Source organism: Mchenga conophoros, linkage group LG7 (assembly GCF_057382185.1).
Source record: "Mchenga conophoros isolate Kocher_MC1m ecotype Shallow Benthic linkage group LG7, M_conophoros_male_GT1.1, whole genome shotgun sequence".
NCBI classification, from domain to species: domain Eukaryota; kingdom Metazoa; phylum Chordata; class Actinopteri; order Cichliformes; family Cichlidae; genus Mchenga; species Mchenga conophoros.
In genome coordinates, this window is record NC_140532.1 from 63,939,872 (window position 1) to 63,964,512 (window position 24,641).

At 41.2% G+C, this 24,641-nt stretch overlaps 2 protein-coding genes across 2 annotated transcripts in view; both read right to left on the minus strand.

Annotated features, from left to right (window-relative positions):
• Positions 1-240: 240 nt before the first annotated feature.
• Positions 241-12,078, minus strand: vps4a (vacuolar protein sorting 4 homolog A). The gene is made up of 11 exons (XM_085280744.1): positions 11,942-12,078; positions 10,178-10,289; positions 9,950-10,094; positions 9,801-9,862; positions 9,519-9,638; positions 9,251-9,407; positions 8,497-8,645; positions 6,079-6,160; positions 2,172-2,391; positions 1,439-1,579; positions 241-911 (listed from the first exon to the last, which is right to left on the minus strand). Exons 1-11 carry the CDS (start codon positions 11,960-11,962, stop codon positions 810-812), a joined length of 1,311 nt encoding a protein of 436 aa, XP_085136870.1. The 5' UTR covers positions 11,963-12,078; the 3' UTR covers positions 241-809.
• Positions 12,079-14,547: 2,469 nt separating this feature from the next.
• Positions 14,548-24,641, minus strand: part of sntb2 (syntrophin, beta 2) — a 35,326-nt gene continuing 25,232 nt past the window's right edge. The window contains exons 4-7 of the mRNA XM_085280743.1: positions 24,001-24,143; positions 22,516-22,712; positions 20,155-20,345; positions 14,548-18,659 (exon numbers count right to left, since the gene is read on the minus strand). Coding sequence (XP_085136869.1) covers positions 18,567-18,659; positions 20,155-20,345; positions 22,516-22,712; positions 24,001-24,143 — 624 coding nt within the window. The 3' untranslated portion in view covers positions 14,548-18,566. The remainder of the gene's footprint in view (positions 18,660-20,154; positions 20,346-22,515; positions 22,713-24,000; positions 24,144-24,641) is intronic.

The following is a 24,641-nucleotide window of genomic DNA, read 5'->3' on the forward strand; positions in this document are numbered from 1 at the left end:
TCAAGTTACAGAAAACAGAGAAAAGCAGGAAATACTGATTTTTTCCCCCATCTCATTTAAATTATCACTCTTAGTATTTTCAGATTGAGGAACTGCTGCACTTGGCTCCCAGTCAAGCACATCTCTGGTAATGTAAATGCTTCACTCAGACTGTTGCGAGCACGGAGCTACAGGCCTCAACCAGACACGCTCACTTGGTTTAACTGCATTAAATATCAAAATAACATTTAGACAGAAACATTAAACAGAAACAAGTTTAATAAAAACACTTAAATGCTTTCACACTTCCGCATGCCTGGCAGAACAACTAACGTCTTCTCTTCACTGTCCTTCATGGCGATACCAAAGGGAGTTGCATGACGGCAGCAGAATGTATGGCCCTTCGGTCGGAGACGAGACAGGCTCACAGTGGGACAAACTTTATGCATTTCCTCACATTAAATGCGGCGCAGATGAACAGTTCTTGTAGTGAATATGCTGTAACGGAGCACAGTCTGTAAAGGGTGGGGAAAAACGCAGAGGCGACAGGGGAGGAAGTCTACAGTCCAGCTACCAAATCACACTGAGATTTTCTACTTCTGCATTTGGTCAATGTCCTCCAGGGATTCAAACATCCGGGCCTGGACGAGACACGAAGATGCAGACTGGCGCCATGTTATAAATCCAGGAGAGGCAGTGAACCAAGTGCTCAGCTGAAGATGAAAGCCTACAGGATGGTGCAGAGGAGAGGGGTGGAGTGTTGGTACTGGGAGCAGTCTGACCCTTCTGCTGGACTTGGGGATGGAGCGGGAGACGTGGGGCTCTGTCTCTCAGCCCTCCATCCCAAAGTCCTCTGTGAACTTCTTGACTTTGAGAAGGTCTTCGGTGTTAACTGTGGGGCGGGTGGTGGACAGAGAGCGCAGCATGTCCGACTGCAAAGTAGGGACACGGACACACACACACAGTTCATTATTGTTATTTCATTACTGTTATACTGCATATTTAAATACTGTATATCACTGTGAGGTCCTTTCAATCCAACAGAAGCTTTCTTTATGCAGAAAAACTGTCCAACATATCCTTTATCCCTTCTCTGCACACAGCCTAATCATCTCAGCCTCACCTCTCCAACTTTGTCTCCAAACTGCTCAATGAGCCGTCCTTATGATATTACTGGTTAATAGTAATATTACTCATTAATAATCCCAATGAAAATCTTAGTATCTTCATCTCCACCACCTCCACTAGTGCCATCATCTTGAAACCAAACATCACAGGAGGTCTTATCTTATAAACCTTCCTTCAGCAGTTTTACATGTATAATGAATCTGGCTGATAATCTATGTCATTGTTGTTCATTGGTGGTGGAAAGGAAGATGGTAATATGTCACAGTTTAAAAGAAAATCGAAGCTGCTGTTAGTGAAACAACAGATTTTCCTTCACGTTCCTGCATCTTACCATGCAGACTATGGGCTCCAGTAGCTTATCACTAGGCACGTCCATCCAGGTCATCTCTATAGCCCCAGGATCGCCAGGGGAACATGGCGTCAAGAGGTCATCCACCATCACCTGGTTGTTGCTTCGGGATGGACCGCGGACCTGCAGGAGTAAGGGGGAAAAAAGCTCCTGTGCAGCACCGATTAATCACACCAAACACTGCAGCCTCCACGTGAAGGCTTCATCGAACCCCGCTGAGTCTATGGGCGATCTTTGAGACATTAGTAACTCAATCTCAACTACATACTAAACACAATAACTTAATTAAATTCATGTTAAACTGGTTAGTTTGCAGTATTCTGATAACATTTACAGTAACGGAGTCTGTTAGACTGCTGCACGCCTGAGTGATGATGCTCTTTAATAGTAATATACTGTCTAGTAGCTGAAAAGCAGCTCTAATTCCTCATTCCTCAACATCTGCTTACATACCATGGACAGATTTGACTAAAACCTGACAGTCAGCAGAAGCACAGGGCAGCTGATCACAGGTACTGGAGCTCACAGGCTTGGTTTTTTGGGGTGATTTCTTTTACAAACAAGCTTAAAACAGCTAATTTTTAACAGAGGATGAACTGAACTTTAATCAAGACTTATAAAGACCTTATAAGTCCAGGTAACAGGGCCCCTTTCAATAGTTCATTTATATCACAAAGATCCAAGATTGAAGATTTCACAGGTTTCTTTCTCTTACCTTTTTGAAATGTGTGGCAGATTGGACCTTCCTAACGGGCTGCATGAGAGCATCCCGGACGATGATGCTGATGTCGGCACCGGAGTAGCCTTCTGTTTTGCGGGCGAGCTGCCGCAGGTCGGCCTCGCTCAGGCTGTGCGGTGTGTTGCCCAGATGGAGGCGAAACATTTGAGCCCGAGCCGGCTCCTCTGGCAGAGGGATGTAGATACGCTTCTCAAATCTGACGCACAACAAAAATAACAAGCCCGTCTTACGGATGCTCCTCAACACACGTACACTTAAACAGCACACAAGAAAAGGTATAACAAAGCAAAGCGTAGCTCTAAAATCAACTCGTTACTATTAAAGTTTAGAGGAAGTGAAGCAGGAGTCGGATACTGGGTTCACTGGCTGTAGATTGACCGCTTTTCCTTATTTCTGCCATAAATCCCACTCCACTGGTCGATGCTTATATTAAACACGACCAAAGTTTTAAATAATCAGTCTATGTAGCTCAGACTTCAGGATTATATATAGAATTAGTTTTAGACATTTTTTATATGCTTGGCTCGATATGATATCATCAAGAATGGATATCCCTAATAAGGTCTCAGGCACGCAAATAGCAGCCAGTCAGATGAATAATAACCAAAGTTGGCTTAAAATGTGGGTAGCCTTATAGACACAGGAGCTAAAATGTTTTATTTCAGGCAGATGATAATTCGATGGGCTGTTCCAAGGCGAGTATATCGAGCTCTGAATCCTACAAAGCTCGTTTAGTGGAGTTCAAGAGCCGCATCTCTGATTTGTTTAATAATTCTATAATACATAATTTGTATTACATATGCTTCTAACTGGGTATACATTTAAGATTATGCTTCCACAAGACACCGAGTGGATTACAAGTTTAAGATGTTATTAATCAGCTGTGGATTTCAGTGCCACTTCTTACAGGAGCTGTCTTCTTTTTGCATTCCCAGCACTATTCACCAAAAATGCAAGCCTGTACAGATCTGACAGAAAAGCTGATAGCTGCTGGGAACTCTTTAACTCTATTTCCCAAGAGGAGGCAGGATGATTTTTATACTGCCTGCCCTCCTCAGTGAGGTGAGAGCTGTCGATCAGAGCGATCTTTCACTCTGTTCAGTAACAATTACAGAAGGAACTACTTCCTGTTTGAAGCCACATCCTTCTCGTTTCAAGTGAAACGTTTCTTTTTTCCACATTTTAATTTAACATTGAATTCAGCTTTTGTGCTTAAATGGAGGCAAAATGTAGCTGCTGATGAACGTGTTGTTGGGTACTGCTGGTTTCTCCAAGTGGCCATCTAAATAAGCTGAACTATCCCCCAGCAGCTTGTGTTTGTAATGTGCCCATGGTAACGTAACATAACATGATGAGCCTCAGCCAACGTCTTCTAACAGATCACACACACAGTGCACTGTTTCCAAAGCACAGACTTTTTTTCATAATTGTTCATCTAGCCGAGGTAATGCGCACTTATTTTGAAAATTCAGTCGCTGTCAACGAGCAAGCTCTGGCCCTTCCCGTTTTCCCTGTGGCAGGTCTCCTGAAATCTTTTCTTCATTTAACACTTTATATAAATACCTCATGGAGGTTGGTCTCTACTCTTTGCTGGATGATCTGTAGGGGCTTTTCTTTACTATAGAAAAGATCCTGTCATCACCCATGTCTGTGGTTTTCCAGGTCTTCCCATGTGCTTCCATGTGTGTTTTCCTCAGTATGTACAAAATAGTTAGCCACTCACGATCTTAATAATATCCATACTAAATTCTTTTTCTGTATTAACAGCCACAGCACACTTGAAATCACTTCCTGACCAAAGTGTTAAAGTACAGATGCAACACTTCAGTGGTCAATGCAATATGATGGGTTAACCCCTCAACTTAGAATTGAATGTTTGCACTTGAAGCTTAAAGCATTTAGCAGTAACCCAAGTATGTTTTGATACAAAGGTAAAAAGACAATAATGATGCCACTGTCCAAAAATATCTGGAGCCAACATTAAATTCTAAACGTCATAGAGAACAACTCACAAGAAGTTTGGACAATGTTTTACATGGTCAGCATTCAAAATGAGAGCTGGAGCTCAGGTGTGTGTCCACACAAATGCTTTGTTAACAGCTGAGTAGTTTAAAGGAGGAGAAAAAACGACATCAGACTGTGACACCATGGTCAGCAGTCAAAAAGCAGTATGAATCTTAACATTAACATGCGTTTAGACAAACAGATTAGAAAATCACTTTCTGAAATATTCCCCAAATGCAGGAGGATTTAATAAGAATTTAGATTTCAGATTCATCCTAAAACAACAACACTTCAAGCCCTGTGGTTTCTCCATTTGGGTTCAAACTAACAGCATCAGAATCTACCCGAGTTCAAAGGTTTGTGTTTTCTTAACACACCAGAATTAGAAGTAACATGACCAGTGTTGGGACTAACGCGTTATTAAGTAACGCGTTACAGTAACTACGTTATTACTGTGGTAACGAGCACGGTAACTAGTTATTATGCCAAAATCAGGAACGCGTTAATCGTTACTGGGATTTAGATAGGCTCGTTATTTGTTACTTCATGTGGTGGCTATCACGGAGCTTCCACAGATTCAGTAACATTAGCAAGTGATGGAGGCCAGCAGGTGGATGAGGGAAAGGGGAGGCAAGAGGAGAGACCCGAAGCGGCCGCCGGTCCGAGTGTCAGGTGAACTGAACTTCAGGTAAGAAGTTATGACCTGCAGTCCATCTGGGTCAGATATGAACCAAGTTTAGTTGGAGTTTATTTTCGTTATGCTGACTTTTTTGTACTGCGTGCTAGCTAGCATGACGGAGTTTCTATACAGCTGGGTGGTGCTATGTTACTGATGTTGAACTTTATTTTGTTCATAAGGTTAGTTAGTAGAGTTGCCAACCATCCTGTAAAAAACTGAATCGTTCCGTATTCAGAGAAAATATTTCATATTGAGCTGAAAAGGAACACAGTTTGTTCCGGACTTCAGCTACAACGAAAAAGACACAAAGCTGGAGTTATTCTGTGCTGCACTTCTTTGCTGCACAGCTGCCTCTTCTTCTCTCATTCTCTCCCCTCCCTCTCCCGTTTCTACTTCAATCATGAAACTGATCAATGATCAGCCCACTTTGCGCCAGAAAGAGGAAACCATTGATAGATTGATGCATATATACCATCAGAACAGTGAACATCACTGTCACAACAGTGTTTGTTTTCATTCAAAGGCTTTATGATTTTTCCTATAATGGTGGGCCGGTCAATCAAAATGCCCGTGACGATTTTTTGTCCCAGTCCAGCTCTGTATGCAGCTCATCTGCAGTCTGGTGTTACCTACATCTTCCTATTCAGAAGGCAGAATTTCCGAGTTCTGAGTACAATCGAAAGCACCACGACTGCAGTTTTTGTGTTGGATGTAAAAAGCGCACATGACGCTGTGACGTAGGCTAGAATCACGGCGGCGGTCAACGACGGTCGAGGCGTGGGATTTCTCTCATGGAAATATGCACATTATCTTTTCCTTGCTATTGGTAGGTGGCACAGTGCACTTGTGGCAAGTAAGCAAGCTAGAAGACTGGCACTCTTGCTGGGTATCCAGTTATGGAAGAAACACATTAACAAGAGCATTCTGAGTAAAACCAAAGTTACTTTCCCTAGTAACTAGTTACTTTGAAAGTAACGAGTAACTTGAAGTAACTGAGTTACTTTTGATAGAAGCAACTAGTAAAGTAACTACGTTACTAATTTAAAGTAACTTACCCAACACTGAACATGACAGAATTACCATTGTGATGAATAATAACAGTGCAGCAAAAGTACATTTTTTGGAATAAAAAGCCCCACAGAATATAAACAAAACACACACACACACACACACACACAAACATCTGAGATGACCTCTGACCTTCTGCGGATGGCGGCGTCCAGCACCCAGGGGATGTTGGTGGCTCCGAGCACCAGAATGCCATCATTGTTGTTTCCGACACCTACAAAAGCAGAGTGTCAATCTACACAAGCACTTCTTTTGAAACTCTGGAAAACTCTCTTAACTGACTGTAGCAGGAATAACGGTCAGTGTAATTTATTTATACAATATAAACAATGATGAGCTACTGATGCCACACAATAAAATTGTTTATATTCTGTGGAATGAATACCGTACTAACAAGAAAAGTTATGAAAACAGAACATGCCTGACATCACCACAGATCGTTCAACCTAAAGACAAATAAGTGACAAATAACTAAGTCTTCAACTGAGAAATGTGTTGAAAACAATCAGAAAACTGTTTAAAAGGATTTTTCACATATGATGGTTACCAGTGCTGCCACCACATACACTTACAGTGGGGCAAAAAAGTATTTAGTCAGCCACCGATTGTGCAAGTTCCCCTGCTTAAAATGATGACAGAGGTCAGTAATTTGCACCAGAGGTACACTTCAACTGTGAGAGACAGAATGTGAAAAAAAAAATCCATGAATTCACATGGTAGGATTTGTAAAGAATTTATTCGTAAATCAGGGTGGAAAATAAGTATTTGGTCACCTCAAACAAGGAAAATCTCTGGCTCTCACAGACCTGTAACGTCTTCTGTAAGAAGCTTTTCTGTCCCCCACTCGTTACCTGTATGAATGGCACCTGTTTGAACTCATCATCTGTATAAAAGACACCTGTCCACAGCCTCAAACAGTCAGACTCCAAACTCCGCCATGGCCAAGACCAAAGAGCTTTCGAAGGACACCAGGAAAAGTATTGTAGACCTGCACCAGACTGGGAAGAGTGAATCTACAATAGGCAAGCAGCTTGGTGTGAAAAAATCAACTGTGGGAGCAATCATCAGAAAATGGAAGACATACAAGACCACTGATAATCTCCCACGATCTGGGGCGCCACGCAAGATCTCATCCCGTGGGGTCAAAATGATCATGAGAACGGTGAGCAAAGATCCCAGAACCACACGGGGGGACCTGGTGAATGACCTGCAGAGAGCTGGGACCAAAGTAACAAAGGTCACCATCAGTAACACACTACAACGGCAGGGAATCAAATCCCGCAGTGCCAGACGTGTTCCGCTGCTGAAGCCAGTGCATGTCCAGGCCCGTCTGAAGTTTGCCAGAGAGCACATGGATGATACAGCAGAGGATTGGGAGAATGTCATGTGGTCAGATGAAACCAAAGTAGAACTTTTTGGTATAAACTCAACTCGTCGTGTTTGGAGGAAGAAGAATACTGAGTTGCATCCCAAGAACACCATACCTACTGTGAAGCATGGGGGTGGAAACATCATGCTATGGGGCTGTTTTTCTGCCAAGGGGACAGGACGACTGATCCGTGTTAAGGACAGAATGAATGGGGCCATGTATCGTGAGATTTTGAGCCAAAACCTCCTTCCATCAGTGAGAACTTTGAAGATGAAACGAGGCTGGGTCTTCCAACATGACAATGATCCAAAACACACCGCCCGGGCAACAAAGGAGTGGCTCCGTAAGAAGCATTTGAAAGTCCTGGAGTGGCCTAGCCAGTCTCCAGACCTCAACCCCATAGAAAATCTGTGGCGGGAGTTGAAAGTCCGTGTTGCTCTGCGACAGCCCCAAAACATCACTGCTCTCGAGAAGATCTGCATGGAGGAATGGGCCAAAATACCAGCTACTGTGTGTGCAAACCTGGTAAAGACCTATAGTAAACGTTTGACCTCTGTTATTGCCAACAAAGGTTATGTTACAAAGTATTGAGTTGTATTTTTGTTATTGACCAAATACTTATTTGCCACCCTGATTTACGGATAAATTCTTTACAAATCCTACCATGTGGATTCATGGATTTTTTTTTCACATTCTGTCTCTCACAGTTGAAGTGTACCTCTGGTGCAAATTACTGACCTCTGTCATCATTTTAGGTGGGGGAACTTGCACAATCGGTGGCTGACTAAATACTTTTTTGCCCCACTGTACATCCAGAAAAATCACCAAACATTTGTGTTTTTTAGAAGTTCCTCTTGTGGTGCAGAGCAAGCACAGTGAAGTTCTGTGGTTCTGTATGGTTCTATGAACTCTGAAAAGGCTGCTGTGGTCTTAAGGTCCCTTATTTCAATCCATCACGGTGATGTGATCCAGGTTCCACAAAGTGTTAACAAGATTCGCACATTCAGTCTGACACAGATGTGAGGCTGAAAAAAGCCCCTCTTTGCTCACATCATCAATCTGACTTGAAACACTGCAGACGCCATGTTTTTCCAAATGGCTGTGCCTCAGGTTTCAACAATATTATTTAATACTGCATATTCCTCACACTTCATATATCCGATAGCACTCGTGTGACTCACCCTGCATCTGGACCAGAAACTCTGTCTTGATGCGGCGGGCAGCCTCGCTTTCATTCTCGTTCCTCGAGCCGCACAGAGAGTCCACCTCGTCGATGAAGATGATTGAAGGTTTGTGCTGGCGAGCTAGATCAAACAGGTTTTTCACCAGCCTGAGAGAGACGGGCAGAGACGGAGTAAATATGTCTGAGGGATAGCAATATTAGACCATTAGTTTTTTATTACTAAGAAATCGATTTAGTCTTTGAAGTAACAAATGTTGTAATTATTGCTCATCACCTTTATGCAATTTAAGATGAGACCTTTAAAGATTAAAATTCCAAAATACTCAGTTATCAAAGTTGTTTTTTTCCAGTATTTCTACTTGCTAAATCACATATCAATCTGTTTATTAAAAATATACTTACAAAACTGTTTCAGCTTTATAAGTTCAGGTTTCTACTCTGGTACAGTTGAATATTTATGGAGCTGTTTAATTGATATTCTGCTAGGATAACAAAACAGCTGTCCCCAAGGCTGTGAGGAACTTTAGAAGCATTTCTGATATTTCCTTTTTACCTCGCTTAAACAAGTGTACAATACTAAAAATTAGAAACATTCCTGACTCAGAGTGATGCTGAAAAACTAGTTCATCCATTTTCCCTCTCCAATATTGTACGGCCTTTACATGACAATTTATAGCACGTTGAGATGAGAGTTGTTGGGAATTGGCTCTATGTAAATTACACTGAATTGAAATGACGCATTGAAAACATACTTCTCACTCTCTCCCAGCCACTTCGACATGAGGTCTGAGGAGGAGACAGAGAAGAAGGTGGAGTTGTTGGCCTCGGTGGCCACCGCCTTGGCCAGGTATGACTTCCCTGTTCCCGGAGGACCGAAGAGCAGGATGCCTCTCCAAGGGGTCCGTTTGCCTGAGAAACAAAAGACACAGAAGAAAAGTTTGTCTTTAAAGTAGTGTTGATATCAGTGTATGACTGCTTACTGGGTTTAAACAGAATGAAGAGACTTGAGACCTACAGTACCTGTGAAAAGGTGAGGAAATTTGATGGGCAGGATGACTGCTTCCTTCAAAGCTTCCTTAGCTCCTTCCAGCCCAGCAACATCATTCCACCTCACATTGGGTTTCTCCATTACAATAGCACCTACACACACAAAAAAAAGTAATGATGACACACCTACTGGGATGCAATTAATAGACACAGCTGTTTGATTATGACAAAACCAAAGAAAATTGTAAGAAATAATATCATAAATAAATATTTAGCTCCACATAATGGGGTTAAATCCCCCCCAAGGCCACTCACCCATAAGCTGTTCCTGCAGTTTTTTCTTCTCAGGGTTTTCACCCTCACTGTCACTGTCACTCCTAGAACACGGAACATAAAAATCCAATAAAGCCTAAAATGTTGGGGGTTTTTTTTACATTTAAACATACAAAAAAAGGACATCGTACTTGTCATTGCTCTGTGCTTCTTTGACAGGCTTCTTGCCCTGTTTGTCTTTATTCTTCAGATAGTCCTTCAGTTTCTCTGCTCTGTCCAGGTACTGCATACATTTTGCTCGTATACTCTCCTTCGCCTTGTCGCTGTGGGCCTCATCTGGAGTAAGAGAAGATGTTGCCATCAGCAAGGTGTATGCAAAACACAAAGAGCTCAGCTACCTGTCAAGATAAGATACTTACATTTTATGGCATGTAGGAAATATTCCACAGCATGCTGGTACAGGCGCAGAGCCTCCTCATAATTTTTCGCCTTGTCCTCCTCTGTGGCTTTAGTGACAAGATCAATGGCTTTCTGTAGCAGATGCAGAGATATAATGTTAAACCATGGAGTCAAAAACAGGCAATAAACACATGTCATAAACACAGTTTTGTTTTCACTGTGTATATTATACCTGGGCCATCTGCTTAATAGCTTTAAATGCACCTGCTATCATTGATATGCACACAATACACAGCTGTACCTTTCTGTTAGTTCAAGCTCAACAGCCTTTGGTACCCGAGGGAATGCTTCACTGCCATACTAACTTTAAAATATTTCTTTCATCTCAGTCCTGACAAAACCAAGGCTCTTGTGTCCGGCCCTGACTGATTCACCGAGGAAGTTAGCCAGTCAGCCTGCTCGCTGATAATATCAAATCATCTGCTAAGAACCTTAGCATCATTCGTTATTATCTAGTATATTTAAATCTCACATTTCAAAGCTCACCCAGCTTTCTTTCATTAAAGAAACATTGCAAACATGAAACCTTTTTTTTTTTCTTCACCCAATCATCCAGAACTTTTAGTTCACACTGTAACTGTCTCCCACTTACTTTTGCATCCCTTCACTGGCTTCCAGTGAAATTCAAAATTGTATTAATAGCATAAAGTCCTACATGGCTTAGCTCTCGCATAAACATGGAGAGCTACTGAGAATTTACAACATCTTTAAGAATCTCAGATCATCTAATCACGCTCTTAACTGTTAAAAACAGAGGAGCCCACGCTTTCAGGTTACACCTCCTAAAGTCTGGAACAGCATTTCTCAGTAATTCAGGTCAGCTGAACCTGTGGTTTGTTTTATAGGATTACTGAGAACTTTATATAAGTTACTTTAAAAAAAAGAAACGAAAAGCAAAGAAAAGAAAAACAATCTTTCTCCTATTATTTTTGGCTATAGGTTTACATCTGATGTATGTATAAAAGTTGCGTATATATATTGCGATAAATGCAAGACCATGTGCTGGAACATATTCACTTGTCTTTAATGTGTGGTTTTATTTAAACTGTGAAATACTTTGTAACTCTATTTATTTAAAAGTGATAAACAAATAAAAGTTGTTATTATTATTAAAACAAAGAACAAGCTATTCCTTAAGACAAATATTCACTGTGCTGCTTATAAAGCCAGTCGTCAGACTAAAATAGTCCCCCCAAAACAGCAACGCTTTGTTTTCTGTCCTTTTAACTGAGCGAGCAGGGCCACACAGGCCGGCTAACGGTGACAGCAGATACCGTTAGAAACACCCTACAGGCGAGGCACAGCCAGTAGTACCCGCAACAAAGCCTATCGTTTCTATAATATGTAATCTAGACGACATATTTATTGTAACACCAAACCAAGGCAATCTTACTATCAGCTGTTTTGTTAGCAATTTATCTTGCAGTACATCCAGCCACCTTAGGGTTTAGGAGCTAACCGTTATTTTGTATGAAGGTAGCCGACAGGCTAGAAACTGTGTTTTGAATTAGAATCTTTCTTTAATTGTTCAGTGGAAAAAAAATAAATTATCTACCAAATGGCTCGAAGAGTCTTCGTAGCTTCCAGAAAATTCTTCCGCACGCAACCCAGTGTATTCAGAGTTGTAAAAAAACCCGCTTTTTGCTCCAATTATACACAAATCAAAGGCTAGCTCTGTGACCAAACTGAAGCGGGCTAACGTTAGCCAGCTAACAACAGCCTACCTGTAATGTTGACGTTGTCATTTCATCTCACTTTAATGTGACACGCGCAGATTTCTGTCCTCTGTTCCTCCCCAAAGGTGGACACCCGAAGAAGTGATGTCTTTACCAGCCCTGTTCTGTACGAGGACTGCACGCTCCTGTCATGACAAAACAAAACAGTGGCTAATGCGGCGGCTAGCAAAGATGACAGCTCGACCCAACAAGACGTCAACCAACAGGGGCAGTGTTGCCAACTCCTCAGTAAGGAAAATCGCTATTGGTTGTCCTAGAAGTCGCTAAATGACGTCATCGCCTAATTTGCATAATTGGTCATGCTAATCTAATCGTAACCTATGTTGTTGGAGAGAGAAATAACATCGTGGAAGCGACATAAAGTGAGTAAAAAACGTCCTAAATGCATTTAGAGTTTATTTAGAACTACAAATTAAATTTCTTTTAGCAATTATTGGTTTTTTTTTAATGTCACAATTCCAACCCTGCTCCTTTACCCGGTTTTGGGCCGGCAAAAGTGACCCAAATTAGGCACTCTGGTGGAGTTATTTTGGCTACGTTCACATTGCAGGTCTTAATGCTCAATTCCGATTTTTTGATCAAATCCGATTTTTTTGTCTGCTTGTTCACACTATAAATAAAATGCGACAGCAAACGCGCTCTAGTGTGAACGCTCAAAGCGGCCCGCATGCGCAAAAGAAGACGTCACACACAACGAACTCCGTTTATACCCTGAGCAAACAATATTGTTTGACTGATGACCGTTAATATAAAGACTTCCGACTTTACGTTTCCCAATTTTTACTTTAAGTTATTTTGTTATTTACATAATAATGTAAATAACCTAATAATTATCCTTATTGCTGTTTTAGAGGAGCAGTGCTTCAAAGGATAGTTGCAGATTTCTGTCAGAATCTACAGATTATACAGAACAAATAAAATGTTCACGTTTCTCCAACGTTGTCTTCCCAACAGTTTCACTGACATCTACACTGGATGGCCAGGAAGCGTTCGCGATGTCTTCTCCGGCGCTGATAATTGGCGTCTGTCTTGTGTCAGTGACGTAAAAGACGGATTTAATGCGACATGACCATTCACACAGCAGTCGCTTTCTGAAACATCGGATATGTATCGAATTCAGTACCACATACGAAAGTGACCCAGATCGGATGTGAAAATATCGGATTTGTGCCGTTCACACTGTCATACCATTATCGGATATGGGTCGCATAGGGTAAAAAAAATCGGATTTGATGCGCTTTCGCCTGCAGTGTGAACGTAGCCTTTGTGTGTGTTTATAAGTAGTTTTAAACCTTGTGATCCACAAAACAGCATAAGAGTAAAAGAGTAAAAGAAGAACTGACTGCGTTACAGCACCCGCTGCTTGTTGAGAGTAAAAGTGATACGCGCTTTCACGTCGTTTTTTAGCGACTTTTTTTTTTTTTTTTTTTTAGAAAAAAAGTCGCTAAGGGGTCTGAAAACTCGCTAAATATAGCGACAAAGTCGCTAAGTTGGCAACACTGAACAGGGGAGCTCATACGTGACAGCTTCCGGCGAAGACTTCCAAAGGGCCGTGCCGTAAAAAAAATAAATAAACAAATAAAAATCAGCAAACATGTAGTCACCACATGAATTAATAATACACCAAGGTTATTATATTCTCAGAATTACATTTATATATAAATGTAATATTTTTCCGAGACTATAGAGACCATTTAACTTGGAAAACAACTTCCGGTTTTGTAGCTAAACTAATAAACTTGACAAACGTCAGGGACCTTAGCAAATGTTCAATGGCCTGCAACTACTGCCACCTAGCGGCCACAGCCACAAGCCTTTCTTTAAAGGCAGGAGTAGTTGGAGAAACACTGCGCTCATGTGAAATCAAGTATTTGGGAACGTTGTAGAGTACCCAACTGAACCATGCGAGAAAAAAAAATTATGGGATAGTTAAATTATGTTTGTGTGTGGTGTGTTTTAATCTGTACATATATTGTGACTGTATTATATAAACCCAGAACACAGCAATATAAAATTGGATTTTGAGTGTAATGTTCACTCACACTCTGATGGATGCATCAGGGGCAACTCGGGCTTCAGTGTCTTACCCAAAGATGCTTTTCAGCAAGCAGCCTGGAGGAGTCAGGAATCGATGCACCGGCCTTCAGTTGATCTTCCACCTGATCCACAGTCATCCCTGACAGACGCACCGAATTATGACCCCCACCAAAAATCTTCCTGACGCTTTTCCTCCACAAACACGTTGAAAGATCTATGGGTACTTCTTTGAGCAGCAATTTTGAAAAATTATAAATAACACATTATAAATAATAAATAAATGATAAAGGGAAAAAAAAGTATTGAAAAAAGTACTAAAAGTAATCAGTAACTGTCCAAAAGTCCAGCCAGTCAATGTAATTGTGCCATTCAGACTAACCTGCCACTAATATCTGGATGTCTAGTCAAAGTTCACTAGAATGGAAACAAAAAAAATGTTTATAGCGTGTTTAGTATTAAAAAGGTTCAGTTATCATAAACACAAAGATGCTCTGGTTCATCTGACTGAGCTGTGGGCCACAAGTCACACAGAAAACCACTGAAAAACAACACCTTGGTTTCTGTAACTTACAACAGTTTTATTGGTAGGTATGTACATTTGAGATTACTACATTGTTATCATACATTGTATACCGTCTCTTGGAAGGAAATCTAAAATACTTTGCATATGACAGGTTGTCGCAGCAGCATTTATCCTCGCGACTTTTCAGTTTCATGATTGTGTTGGACGCAAGCTGCCACAGATAATACCTTTGGTTCCACAAACCCCTTCTTTGAAGCGTTGCATAGACAGAACAGCCACGATTTGAGAACAAAGAGAGGAAGGAGATAAAAGGTGTACATTCACAGGTTTAAAAGGGGTTTGACAGGTTAGTGCATCAAGCTCAGAGAGGAACAGGACGGCCTCGAAGCTTCTTAAACTTCACATAATCAGATCAGGTAGGAGCAGTTAGAGTGACAAGAAAGCAAAAGTGTGGTGTAAAAGCGTATCCCTTTCACTACTGCTTCAAATGTTGCAGAAACTGACTTCATGCCAGGCTGAGCATAGCTCAAACTGTAACGTTTTAAGAGAAGCAAAGCTTACTTCAGCTGTAATACAGCCAACATTAACTGTAGCTTGAAAAGGCTTAAATCGCTAAACAGGAAGTGAGTGTACTGTGATGAATTTTCACATTCATTAAAAGAAAAAGAAAAAAGCATCACAAGGACACGATGTCCCAAATGGGACAGAGGTCATTCAGGCGGGTGACTGTGCTCCGTATCAGAGAACCGGGGTTATCTTGTTTTCCTATGTTGCAGTCAGTGCGCACAATGGCACATTGTGTTCTTTTGGACCTCAGACAGAGGCTCTACTGAAGGGTAACTTTAGCTACATGTACCATGAATAAGCTGACAGTGATTAAAATGTGTTTATTACAGTCACGTTGAACTCATTAACCAGCCAACGCAGGCAAAATGAACTGAAGGGGGAAGAAGGGTCAACTTGCATATATTGGGAAAAAAAAAATAAAAATCTGGTTCAGTCAGTTAAATATCACGTGCATCACATTGTGTCTGTCAGCACACTGACTACATGAACACCAACACTGCTGCGAGTGACCAATACGACTTACAAGCGCTCATCATTTCTCAACATTTAACACAATTTTAGCACATCGGAGGGATGAACAAGAATGAATGGCTGGCATTCTTTTTCCCTGTGCTAACTTTGCATTATAATCAGTATTGTTGATGTTAAAGGGAACACCTGCTGCTCTTTTCCAACTCGATATTTTTATTCTGGGACTCCACAAGAGTAGCTCTGCTTGATTTACAGTTTAAAAAAAAGATAATTTATCTACTAGACCCTCAGATGAGTCTTGATCTGCTTTAAATGTATAATTTTAGCCACAGGCCCTTAAAAGACACCACCACCCTTTCAGTAAAGGCTAACTTTATTCTGATTGGTTGATTTCTGAAAGGTTGCTGGGGGGGGGGGGGGGGGGGGGGCTTAAGTTTGAGAATCATAACTCTCAATCAAATCTAATCTGGAAAAAAAAAAAAAGAGTGGGGAGGACAAACATCTGCAGCAGGTTATAGCAGAAGGTTTCTGTTAGGTGAATATCAAACTAGAGCTTTTTACATGTGTACATATACTCTTTTCTTAACCTTGCATCCTGTTTTTTTTTTTTGTTCCTTGAACTCAACCCATGAGTGAGTGAAAATGAAATTTAAATGTGGTCACCACATGTGCACCTGGCTGCTTAACACGAAGTCTGTCAGTCTGATAAACTGGAAATATCGAAATGACGTTTGTCGGCTTTGTTGGTCTTTGGCAGCAGAGTCACAATATTTGTTAAATGAAGAAACTGTTTTTACAGAATGAGTCATTAAGCTGGCTGATTATTTCGAGCAAACAAGGAAGCTGAGGAAGGACTGACACTTTCTATTCTTGGACCCATCATTTCCTCTGTGCTCATTAACTTGACCAAACAGAGTGCCGAACTTTTAGTTTAATAATAATCTGACTTCAAGGCAAAAAATAAAGATTTTCACATAATTTGGCTGAGACTTCAAACTGCTCTCTGCTTTAGGTTCAAACTGGGATCACAGGTTTATGAGACAATAATTCCTAAACTGAGGTGACTATAAAAACAAGGAAATTCCAGCTGATTGCATACAAGATTTTCAATAAGCTACATGGGCTTTCATAGCTGGCTTCTAGGTGCTGCCTTTCTTCAGGCTTTCAGAATTGGACCTATGAGAAGAAAGTTTGATTTATGGGGAGGGGAGCCTTAAAGAGACAGGAGAAAAAACGTCTGGCTGAAAGAAGAGGGCAGAGTAGTAACTCTAAACTGACTGCTAGAGCAGCGGTCCCCAACCCCCGGGCCTCGGACCGGTACCGGTCCGTGAGTCATTTGGTACCAGGCCGCGAGAGTTGAGGCTCAGGTGTGAAATGTATGGTTTTCAGGGTTTTTATCGGTTTTCAGCGTCATTTTGTTATCGTTTTTATCGTTTACTCGGTTTTCCTGGGTCTTTTTCACATGTGTTATGAATAAATTTTCTTTTTTTCGGTACCGGTACTAGTTTTATTTTGTTGTATTTATCTGCGACACCTTAAAGGCCGGTCCATGAAAATATTGTCGGGCATAAACCGGTCCGTGGCGCAAAAAAGTTTGGGGACCGCTGTGCTAGAGGACAAATAAAGAGCTGGAAGCGAGCGCAACAGGTCCACCTAATATGAGAGACTTTTTTTAAACTTCTGTTAAGGTTTAATATTTTTCACTTTGGGTGCTTAAAATGAGAAAAATTCACTGTAGAACTTGTTGGGTAAACTCGGCCATTCATGGTACTCCAGAGGAACACTGATCTTTGAACATTCAATCACCCAGAAATAAGATATTACAACTTTCCTGAATCTGTTTTTTGTTTTTGTTTTAGGAGGTGAGGCAGTTTTAACATTCACTGTCAGTTCACTGTCAGCTCACTGTCATGTGACGCTCCTGTTAAAAGGTATTTGACCACACAAATGCTGATGTGGACATGGCAACCAGAGAGGTGTAATCACAAGCGAAGCAGAATGAGATGAGACGATGTGGTAGTGTAGGTGTCTGAGTCGCGGGTGGGGGAGGTAACGCACGGTCATGTCATATATAATCGTCATATATAAACATCAGGAAGTCATGCTTTCAGGAGATACACACTAAAAAAATCGTAACATTGTTTACACTATAAGAGTAATACTATTGCTTGTGCATGACTGAAGCGTAAAATTCTCTTATTGTGTGAATTTAAAAAAAAAGGGAACACTATAAAGAGTGTCTCTGACTACAAGTAACAAGGCACAGTTGGTGATCCTGATTACAACAGTAGTTTGGGATAATGTGCTAAAACTATGAGGCACACTATCAAGCCAACGGCAGCGTGCAGCGAGGAAAGACACACTCGTCCGCAGAAATCTTTCACGCGCACAACCTCCGCTCGGGTAACTGCATCGCGACTCTAAAGCAGCGTCTTCCTCTCACAAAGACAAACACGCACGCTTTAATAAGAGCCCAAAATACACCGGAAGGCTGTCGTGGAATGATAGGCAGAGTAAAAACTGGGAGCGTTTACCAATCTGCGCTTGGTCAGTTAAAAAAGCCTTCCTTTAGTTCGATGCACTTCACTAACACGTTTCTTAGAGCGCACAAGTGCTGCAATCTCATAAGCACATTGGCTGCATCAACATCTCATCGGATATTTATAATGAAATATATTTAAAAAGAAAACTGCTATATATATGTACACACTTTTTGTTTTCTATGAAAACAGTCTCCCTTCACCTCGTGACTTAAAACAAAGTGCCCCTTCCTTGTACCTCGCCTCGCAACGCAGCTGACCACAAGGGGCCGAGGAGAAGCTGGAAGAGAAGGCACATTTTTGAGACAATCAGACAAAGCACCTCCTTGGGTTAAGGTTCCCCCTGCAGCACCACGCCAGGCCTGACTTCAGCTGTGAGCGGACAAGTTGGAAAAACGAACAAGATATTAAAAAGAAATGAAAACGAGAAAGAAAAAAGAATCCTCTCATCCACGCTGTCAGCATTTGGCAGGCTTCACGTCAGAAGACCCATGCGAGTGAGTTTGGCTGACAGGAAGGAGTGCAGGACGAACACCACTGGCTTTGGACCCGAGTGGAGATCAAACACCTGTAGGGTGGAGGGAGGGAGGAAGTTGAAGAAAAGAAAAATTCAAGATATCCAAGATATTCCCTTATTCAAATGCAGATTATTGTTTTATTTGTTCCTCAACACTTTTATGGAAAATGGAAAATATTCCAGCTTTAATGAAATGGGCTGAATAGAAACAGTTTTCCAGTTAAAAAAATACATTTTAGTATTTTACTGTATAACACTGACCAGAAATATCTTTATTCCTGTTCTACAGATCCCTGACAGGTTGCATTTTACCTTAATTTTATTTCATATTATTTAATTTTACTGATCTTTATTTGCACTTTGACTTGCCTTCTGTGGATGGAAATGTAATTTCTTAATCTAAGGAATATAGTCCACAATAAATAAATAAATAAATAAAATCGTAATCACAATATGTTACAACCAGTGACAGTATCTCAAAAAGTCTGACATCATAATACAATTGAAAAACAGAATTAACGGCACACTATCCACTACTGCATACTGTGTGGCACAGCTGGAACAGCTATGTGGTGGAGGTTCTTTAGGCATACCAGCTCTCTCAGGCTAGTTGGTAGACGGAAAACTAAAATATGCAAGTGGGCTTCCGGTCAGTTTGACTGCTGTAATGTAAATTACTGTTTGTAATGCACGGGTAAGTGAGCTTTCACATCTTTATGATAAATGAACTGTAATTATTCATGTACCATTAGCTTCAGTTCGCCTTCTTGTTGACATTCTTTTCTCTTTTTTCCCCATAATGAAAAACTCAACATGATTTCGGCTGGTTTAGCGTTTCAACACGCAGACGGTAAAAAAACATTGATGGAGATTCTGTGTTGAAAAAATGAAGCCAGTCCTAAACCTGCATTCTACCTGAAAGCCACCAGATGGCGATAGCAGGGGCTGCAAACACACTTTCAATCCTACTGAAGTCTACGGAAAACAGCAATCTTGCTGAGGACTTTATGGACTCAGTCACGTGCTTTGGGTCATTTTTTTAAACTATTAAATTCAGTTATTTAAATATTGGTCAAACGTTGGCTAACCACTTGTGATAGACAAGTCATTGGTTGGACCCGCCCGCCTTCTCACCACTGTTCCCTCTAAGCTGAGCGCGTGAGCAATCGTGCACTGCTGACACAGTCTTACTTTAATTCCAATTCAGGCTGGACTTTTTTTTTTGTGCACAGCGCAGATTATCTGTGTGGGGAGACTGTGTCAGCACTCAGCGCGCTCAGCTTAGAGGAAACAGTGCTTGTCACAATCAAAACAGCAGAAATGTTGTGGATTTAGAACAGAATTCAGAAACTAACCGGAGACGACATGGCAGCTACGACCATCTCTTATATACACACATGGTATATTTGGTACATAAATATTTCAGCATGACGCAAAAGTTTTAATAAAACTGAGATTTAGGAATATTTTTGACATTCTTAGGTTTAAAAAGATTTTCCACTCACAATACATTCATAAACTGACAAGTTGCTTTACTACAATTTACCATTTCTCCCTCTGGACCTCCGAAGTCAAGGTACAGGTTGCGTATTCCATCGTCGGCAGACATTTTAAGCTTCTCGTAGGGGTATCTGTACAGCACAGCCCCCCCGCTCGGGTCGGCTGGCTCCCTCGTCACAGTGAAGCCTTTTTCATAGTGTAGAGTCAGCCTAACTTCCTGTCTGTTCAATGTGCAACCTAGCGGAGAGGGCGACAGGGGAAAGCGCTCAAGAAAAACTAGTGCACAGGTGAGTCACAGGGAGAAATGTAACAGTGCCGATGTGCAGAGGCTGGTTCTGGAAAACGTTGGGCTGAAACTAAAATGTTTTTCATTCTATTATTACTTTCCCAGTTTCTCAATTATGTGAAGTTTTCTAAAACTAAACAGTTCTATGTTCAAATGAATTTTTTTCATTAAACTTTTCAAAACACAACAAATCAAAAAGTTTAATGCAGTAAAATATTTAAGGAAAACACAAAGAGTGATAAACAACTGAAACTGATTTGTTTACACATAAATGAACATCAAGCTTTTGTATCAAACTGAGTATGAAGTCAGATTTATTATTGTAACAAATCCACTCTTACAATAACAGTGCTGATTAACAGTTGCAGTCCAATCCAGGCAGCCTGCCGCAACGTGACCGTGAGGTCATCTGATCTGAAAGCATTTCCATGCGCATTACTGTAACCTGAATGGCCCAAATGTTTCTGCACAACTGTGTGTTTGTGTAGCAGCGGGACAGGGAAGGAGAATAGGAAAAAAAAAAGGCTGAGGCTTTCCAGTGCTGTTCCGGCAGCCAACTATTGTTCTGCACAGAGTGGAAACATTCCCCTTTGCTGCCTCCCATTTCTGCCTTTCCTACACAGAGCTGCTCTTTCTGAGCGATGGCACACTGTTGTGAGTCAGCTGCTGTCAGAAGCTTCCTGTCACAGTCCAAAGTACACAGGCCTATAGACAGGAAATATTTTATCTCTTTATTCTATTGCTCTTCTTCAAGTGGCATAGACTGTTTAGTTCACTGACTAATATTTCTTGATTTCCACTTAACATTTACTTGGAAGGAGGTAAAGGTGAACCCACATCCTCTGGTTCAAGGTCTGCTTACAACACGCTTCTGCTAACATGTGTGTACCAACACAGAGCACACACATCGAAACACGTACACATGCCACAGTGACGTAATCCACTGTGTTTGTACAGAATAATAAAGTGCCTCCTGTGGGCACAAAACCATCAACCTATTGTAAACTTGGAATAAGATACACTGTCAGAAAAGACCCAGGTGACTTGGGTCACCTGGGTCTTTTCACGTGTGTTGTAATTAAATGTTCTTTTTTTGGTACTGGTTTTATTTTGTTGTATTTATCCGCGAGACGGTCCGTGAAAATATTGTCAGACATAAACCACTCCGTAGCACAAAAAATGTTGGCGACTGCTGGTCTGGACCACACTACTAAGTTTTGCTCTTTCAAATGAGCCACAGTGCTCAAAGGGGCACAATTGTTGTTTCTCATTTTGTTTTTGTACTCAGGAAAAATGCTGCTGTGTTCAGACACCAAATACTAAAGAATAAAATAGCAAAGAGAAATTAAAAATGCATGCCATGAAAGAGTTCGGGTTTTAGGAGGTTAAGAACGCAGAGGTTTTGGTCCATATGACATGACTGTGTCACGACAGCATGACATGTGGAGGTCACGATCCAGCTGATCAGCAGTTTCTCTCCCTCTTCTCCAGTCTGATGCTCAGTTTGAGCTTCAGCAGGTCTTGGCCATATCCACATGTCAAAAAGCTGTGATGTACACTTGTACCTAACAAAGTGGCCTATGATTTTTTTTTATAACCATTTAGGCTGACCGTGCGGTAAATGAATCAGAAAGCCAAACTAATTTTATATTATCAATAGAGTATTTTCAAGAGACTATTTTGATTGTATTATATTGCCACCTGTTACAGCAGTGCGTCACCTGTTATTCATCAGCCATTGCTGCTAGCAGAGTTAGCATTTAAAGCTGCAGATACTGCTAGCACACCTGACCTCAGATACCCCTGTCAGTACTTTATCGTGTGGTCGTCTCTTTCTGCTACATGCTAAGATGGTGGCTGCAGGTTCACACTTATCTTAATGCCAGTTATGACGACACATTTAGGTTTCCATGAAGCACTTAATTCAGCTGCACCTGAAACTGTGAGCTAATTATTTAAAATAGCAAGTGGATGTTAAGAAAAACAAAACAGGCAATCATTCAGACCCTAAAACTGTTATGCTCACAGTTGGTGTGGGCCACAGCTTGTGAGTTTTGCTTGATGTGTTTTCAGCTTTGCTCATGATCTCCAAACTAAAGACTATAAATGACACCCACTCACCAATGGAGACTTCTTTGATGATCTCAGCGGCCGTGTGCGTCCCCTGCACGAGGGCTCGCGTCCATGATGACAGATCCCAGTGGGTCTCCACTCGGAAGATGTGGGACTCGATGCCCCGGCCCGTTCCAGTCCGAGTGGCAAACACCAGGTCTGAACCCTGGGCGGGAGAACTGCGGGCGCTGCCTGAGTGAACCAGTCTGGGGAGACATGACGATACAGGCAAAGAGAACGTTATTGAAGGAAGAAAGACAGAGGAGGGTTCATTTTACTTCCCCATAACCCAAACTACATATTTAATGATTCTCCAACTCATCCCTGTGCTATATACTTCTTCTTCTGGTCAACATGTGGAAACCACAATATCTGTAATGTTGCAAGAGCATGCAAAAATCTTCAGCTTGTCTCCCAACATGTCAGGCCTGTGTTTGTCCGTTTAACCCAACTAAATGCAGCATTAACGTCATTACGTTGCAGTTCCTGATTATAAAGAAAAAAGGCACAATGTATTCTGCAATCAAAGATAATTCTGCTTTCTTCCAACCAGCCGTTCTTCCAGTTAACATATCTATGATGTTTCTGTGGGTCACTGCCCCCTCCCATCGGTAGAGATTTGGAAAAGATTAGTTGCTGCTGTTGAGAGGAGTTCCTTTGATGCCGGCAACTAGAAATTTCCAGGTACTTACCACAAAAATTACAGCTCGTCAGCAGTTCCAGGAAAGTTTCTTTTGACACTCAGCTGATCTGCTGTTGAATATTTACTCACGCTCAGGCTCAAAGGCCAACAGTTCTCATTTTTAGCAAAAGCAGAAACATCTGCACAATGAAAGTGAAAATGAAACCCACTTTACGAATACAAATGTAATAACAAACAGAATGTAAGGACCTTTAACCTCCTAAGACCCGAAGTCTTTCATGGCATGCACTTTCAATTTCTCTTTGCTATTTGGGCTGATTAGGACCTGATGAAGGTAAAAACCTGATTTTTACCTGATTTTTGTTTCTAAAAAAAAAAAAAAAAAAAAATCCACACATGTGGACATTCGTTTTAAATTTCGATAGAACAGTGGCAGTATAACATCCTCGTAAGTGGACATCAGGCCGTTGTAGAGCAAAATTTGGTGCTTTGGTCTAGACAACCCAAAATGTGATGTCCCCATATGTGGACGCCAGGTCCTCGGAGGTTAAATATCATAAATGTTTCTGTTCAGCAGCCAGACTCTTTTCAAAAACAATTTTTTTTAACCAATTTTATCAAAATCGTATGATAACAAAGGTTTATTTATTATATATAATACATTACAGAGCATATATATACTTATTACTGTCAATGGCATAAAGCTCTTTTTAAGGATTTAAGACTTTTAAAAACCTGAAACATCTGATAAAATATGACAAAGAAAAAAATGTCACAAAACTAAAAATCTGAAAGCAGAGCTGTCAGTAAAGATGTGAATAAAGACTGAATGTAACTGCTGGTGTGTTTACCTGGTGGCGAGCAGCGGGTGTGTGAGCACAGGCATGGACCAGGACTCTCGGCTCCACGGCACCGATTCAAATAGCAGGATGTCCTTCTCGGTCAGCGCCATGACCACTGGTCTAAACTGCTGGCGTCCACCTTCTAGCTGGACCTGAAGAAGAACGTTGAGTACTGCTTAAGAAACCTGGCCTTGATCACACAGTTTTAGCGAACTATAGGCCTATTTCCAAGCTGCCTTTAGTCTCCAAGGTTTTAGAGAAAATTGTTTTTAGTCAACTGAAAGATTTTCTAGATGAAAATGGAATCTTTGAGGTTTTTCAATCAGGTTTTAAAACCCTTCACAGCACAGAATCTGCATTATTAAGGGTTTTTAATGACATCCTTCTGGCATGTGATTCTGGTAACCATGTTGTTCTTGTCTTGCTTGACCTAACCGCTGCCTTTGACACCGTAGACCACAATATTCTAATTTCTCGATTACATGATGTAGTGGGTATTGGTGGCACTGCACTTAATTGGTTTAGGTCTTATTTGTCAGATAGAACTTTCTCTGTCAGCCTTCTCAGTTACGAACCGTCTTCTGCTCCTCTGTCATGCGGCGTCCCACAGGGCTCAATTTTAGGGCCACTGCTCTTTTCACTGTATCCAT

What these genes read in the sequence shown, in the direction of transcription:
- vps4a (XM_085280744.1), bottom strand. Translation starts at nt 11,962, where the DNA reads ATGACAACGTCAACATTACAG. An exon ending in GAAGCACAGAGCAATGACAA is followed by an intron (nt 9,863 to 9,949) that starts GTACGATGTCCT and finishes TCCGTGTTCTAG; the next exon opens with GAGTGACAGTGACAGTGAGG. An exon ending in CTGCCACACATTTCAAAAAG is followed by an intron (nt 1,580 to 2,171) that starts GTAAGAGAAAGA and finishes TTACTCCTGCAG; the next exon opens with GTCCGCGGTCCATCCCGAAG.